Source organism: Nanorana parkeri, unplaced genomic scaffold (assembly GCF_000935625.1).
Source record: "Nanorana parkeri isolate BGI_ZX_2015 unplaced genomic scaffold, ASM93562v1 scaffold271, whole genome shotgun sequence".
Classification (NCBI taxonomy): Eukaryota; Metazoa; Chordata; class Amphibia; order Anura; family Dicroglossidae; genus Nanorana; species Nanorana parkeri.
This window is the reverse complement of record NW_017306539.1, coordinates 318,573-323,679: the sequence shown is the minus strand read 5'-3', so window position 1 is coordinate 323,679 and position 5,107 is coordinate 318,573. Positions and strand designations below refer to the sequence as shown.

Genomic DNA, 5,107 nt, shown 5'->3' with positions numbered 1-5,107 from the left:
AATCCACATTTTAAAAATTACCTAAAACCCTCAAATATTATATATTTTCTGAAAGCACAGACCCTGTAGTATAAAATGGTGGCAGTTGCAAATTTTTATGTCGTACGATATTTGCGTCACTCTTTAACTCACAAATTTAGCAAAAAATTCACTTAAGGTAATTTTAGTGTCTAAGAACACAATATAATATCCATGTTGTAAAACATAGGTGTGGTTACGATGATTATATAGATGCCCAACATGCCCAGGGTAAAAATTGCATGCGTCTGTGAAATGACAAGAAAATATGGTACCCCGTATTGTCCGTAGTCGATGTTTAAAAACCCCTAAAGGTCATCGATTTAGAGATATCCATAAATATTGGCCCTAGAATTATTGCGCTCACTCTGGTGCACGTGGTGATACCCAACATGTAGCGCGAGTGTCGTTTTCGTACGCAGGCGCACCCGACGCGTGTGTATGTTAATATGCGCCACGGACTTTACATTTTTTAAAATATTTTTTACATTTTATTATTTTATATATATATATTTTTTTTAACTTAATTGCTATCGCATGAGGGGGCTTACCTCCCCCTGTGTGATAGCATACTAAAAGGTTCCCTTTTAAGGTGATATTAGAGATCAGTTAGACTTCTAATGTCACCTTTGCACTCCAAATAAGCAATTGGAGGGCAGATTGCGCTCCAATAGCGTATTGCCAGGCTTCTGTAGCCAAGCAATGAAGAACAAAAGGTAGGGAAGGAAGCGCCTCAACTGAGTCAAGCCTGTCTTCGTGGAGTGGGGGCCTGATGGGTGGATGATAGTGCGGTGTTGGTGGGAGGCGCAAAAGGCAAGGGTGGATCCAGGGGATGGCGGTGTGGGAGATAAACACAATCGAGAGGTGAGAAATCAATGGTGGTAGATCACAAAGGTGATGAGTAACAACTCACCGTTCAAATGGTGGTGACACGATAATTGAACGGTGAGTTGCTATCCATCATCCATCCATCATCCACCCATCATCCACCCATCAGGCCCCCACTCCACTTAGACCCCTACCTCTAAAGGTGCCCATACACTGCACGATTCTCGTACGAGAATCGCGGGAAATCCCGCGATCGTACGATAATCGTACAGTGTATGGAAGGCGTGCGACCGTTTCTACTGTACGGTCGCACGCCTTCCGTCGAACAAGCAGGCTGGAAAACCCGCCGGGAATCGTACGATTCTCGGCGAGTTAGTGGCCTGCTTGTTCGACAACTGCCGAATGGTCCGGTGTGCGCACACTGCCCGTTTGCAGTCATTGGAAGCCCGCCCCTCATTCCAGTCAACGCAAGCCCGCCCCTCAGTGGGGCGGGCTTGTGATGATCGCAAGTACGATCTGCCTGTCCAAGATGGGCAGATCGTACGTTTTTTTTAAGTACTTTACAACCCTCATAAGACAAAAGTCTTGCGAGGGTTGTAAAGTGTATGGCCACCTTTAGACAGGCTTGCCTTAGTTGTGGCGCTTCCTTCCCTACCTTTTGTTCTTTGACAAACAACGGACACCCCGGTCCGCACAAACGTGAAGTAGCACACTGAGTATTCAACCTCCCAGCCCTCACTGCTCTAACACCCCCACCCCAAACAGCGTGTGCCACGGGACAACTCTCCTAGTTTTTCTGTAGCTAAGCAATGGCAGCTAAGTGATGCTTCCGGTCCCGTAGAGCAGGGAGGAGATCGGCGAACGGATGTGGTGAAGTTTAGCATTTGGCTGATACCTGGAATCATGTTGTCCTTCTTTCCTAGTCTTTTCTATCATCAGGGCCTTCTTTAACTCTGTCAGATTTGGCCAGCTCCTCTGCCCTTTTAGCTGAAGTTTTTACTGCAGTGATGCAAGATTTTTATGGCTCAAATCACACGCTTATTTACAGATTCTGACCACAGAGCCCACAAGCGTGCTCTCACCTTCCTCCACAGACCCTCAAAGCTGATCTAGTAAAGCTGGCTATACACTTATAGATTATCTGCAGATCTTCTATGGTCAGATGGAAAAAGTGTAACAGATTCCTCCATCTACGCTAAACTGTGTGGATGGAGCAATCTTCCACTGGGCCAAGCTTCAGTATCTTGCTAGTCGGCCCCGCTGGCTCTCAAAATACCTGAACAATGCCTGCATCCAATGCTACCACCTCTGAAAGGTAAGTGTCTGAATTTGCAGCCTTATCCTACAAGGGACCAAATGATGTTGAGGCCCAAGACTTCCTTCTTGCTTCTTCCTTCTTGTAGTGTCTGCCTTTCACCTCAACTAGGACAACGTTCTCCTATCTCTCTGGCTCCAGTTCATCAAAAGGGAAATTTCCCGCCATTGTCTGAATGTTGTTGGTGCTGCGAGAGTCCATTTCTCAGCTACTGCTTCTTTCGGGAGTACTCATTTACTTTGTCATCCAGGATCTTCTCTACAAGGGTGCAGAAGCTTCTCATTCCACCACCTCTAGTTGGTTTGGACAGAACATCATCCACGATTGTGGTCTCAAGGGTCAGGTTCCACCCTTTCCTATCAAGACACACTCTTCTAGATCTGTGAGTGCTTCTTGGGCTTTTTTGGCCTCGAGCAGCTGTTTTCCAGATTTGCAAGGCTGCCACCTGGCCCGCCTCCATTCTATTTACACATTCTCTAAGTTCTACCAGGTGGATTTTGTGGCCTCTTCTAAAGCCAAGTTCAGGTGTAATGTCCCACAGGTGGCTCTTTGAGCTGAAGGCTGTCCTCCTTTTCTGTTGTCTTGGGCCAGTTAGCGTTTGTTGCTTTCTTGTCTACTTCTCTCTGTCCTTAATAGACGAGAAGGCAAGTAGGATGTTTGTACTCGCTGTAAAATCCTTTTCTTGGAGTTCACTGAGGGGTACAAGTCCCAACCTACACCCCTGTGGGTTTATGGTCAATCTCTTGGTACTGCTTTGGTACAAAGCGGAGGCAAGCTGGTAGTAGGAGGGGTTATCCTGGGCTTGCCTACAGGATTTTTTAAAAATTTTTTTTGCTAGTGCCCAATCCTCCTGTAAAGATTTCCTGGGTCTCTGAAGGCACAAACGTTTTTTTTACGGCGCAAAGTTGCTTTTTTTTAATGATTGGATTATTGAAGTACATTTTCACACAATTTATTGTGTGAGGATTCTGAACTCCTAGTAACTAGTAAATAGACCCACTTAGTAGAATGTTGAGAATGCAATGTGATGAACAAATCACAACTATTATGCTCCATGCAGACTTTGCTCTTCACAATGTTCACAGAACATAAAACACATGGAGTGAATTCTAATGATAAAAAAACCCAAAACATAGATTTTTAAAGCACGCTAAAAGCATTAAACGTAAACATGGTAGTAATAAAGTTTAGTCATTTTTTTTGGTGTCCTGTTTTACTGATTTTATGATTTTATTTTAAGGGGAAATGCAATTTTTAATGGAAACCAAGGTGGCGTGTATATCTTTGGTGACGGAAGAGGCCTTATAGAAGAAAATGACATTTATGGTATATATTTGTTTTTGGTTTCATACTTGTGTACAGTAGTTGTGTACTGATTGCCTCATGTATTGATTTTTTGCTGTGTGTCAACAGGCAATGCTTTAGCAGGAATACAGATACGTACAAACAGCTGCCCCATTGTCAGGCACAATAAAATCCACGATGGTCAACACGGTGGAATCTATGTGGTAAAATATATTTTCTCATTTAATTTTTTTGATATATTTTTATCCCCCAAAAAAGTAGACGTCTCCAGTTTTTGTAGACATGTTCTTTACAGCATCACATTACTCCTGAGCTCACAGCAGATGATCGCATTAATGCATTTTTTGGATTGCAACCCAAACTGCAGAAAACCTGGATCACAGGATTTGGAGTTTCTATACTTACACTTTTTTTACAGTTTGTGTGTTTAACCACCTCCCGTCCATGGCCGTTTGGGAACGGCCGTTTGGGAGAATTGTTGGAGTGGGAGGGCTTCCTGCATTCAGTGTCACTCTCCGGTACAGAACACCGGTGAGCAGCTGATGAAGCAGATCTCTGCTTCATCAGCTTCTCTGGGAGTCTCTAGGTGACATGGGTCTTTAACACCCTGATGTCTCCATAAAGAGGACCTGTCATGTAAATTGGCTATCACACAGGGGATTTCTTAGTCCCCTATGTGATGGCAATAAAGCTAAGTGTAAAAAAAAAAAATTAAAGCATAAAAAAGAAATAAAGATGCTAACAAAAAACTGGCACAAATAATTTTTTTTTTAAAATAACAAATTTTTTAAAGTACCCCGTCCCCCACATGCACACTCAAAAATGCGTCGGGTGTGCCAAAGTGCGAAAACGACAATGACGCCTATTGTGCCGCACATGTTACATATCGCCGCGAACGTCGGAATGAGAGCAATAATTTTAGGGCCATTAATTACTGATAAGACTAAACTGATGAGCGGTAAAAGTGTTTAAAGTGTCACCTATGGCCAATTTTGGGTGTTGTCGTTTTCTGCAATTTCGCGGGCGCCCAATTTTAAAGCGTGACATGTTTGGTGTCTATTTACCCAACGTGACCCCGTCTTTTATATTTTAACAAAATATTGGGGTGATAATAAATGTTTTTTAACATTTCATAGGGAAACATTTTTTTTATCTTACAAAATTTGTGGTACTTTTTTTGTTATATAGTAAAAAATAAAAACCCCAGTGGTGATTAAATACCACCATAAGAAAGCTCTATCTGTCCCCAAAAAAGGGTATAAAATTTGTTTCAGTACAGCATTGCATGACGGAATAAACGTCAGTCAAAATACCGCAGCGCTGAATACTGAAAAATGACCTGGCCAGGAAGAGGGTGTAACACCCTGGTCCTTAAATGGTTAAACACTACCTGCACACTGAATCTTGGCTGCAGCACTTTGGCTATATCAAACACTAGTTAGCCTATCCACAAGCTGTGGTTCACAAAACCCAAATTCCTTCTCCAAACCCTGGCCCCCAGGATCACATTAACCATGATGTAAATCAAAGAGCAGCTTAAGGCAATTGAGAATTTCCATAGAAAATATAAAAAATCTGGCTTTCTATTAAAAAACTTTTTCTCTGACAATAAAATTGTTGTAAACCCCCCCCCCCCCCCCC

The 5,107-nt window shown here is 42.8% G+C and overlaps 1 protein-coding gene across 2 annotated transcripts in view; it reads left to right on the top strand.

Moving 5' to 3' along the window:
- The window catches only part of FBXO11 (F-box protein 11), a 45,416-nt gene that overhangs the window by 20,703 nt on the left and 19,606 nt on the right, over positions 1-5,107 (top strand). For both annotated transcript variants that reach the window (XM_018557199.1, XM_018557198.1), the window contains exons 12-13: positions 3,402-3,487; positions 3,575-3,669. In XM_018557199.1, coding sequence (XP_018412701.1) covers positions 3,402-3,487; positions 3,575-3,669 — 181 coding nt within the window. The remainder of the gene's footprint in view (positions 1-3,401; positions 3,488-3,574; positions 3,670-5,107) is intronic.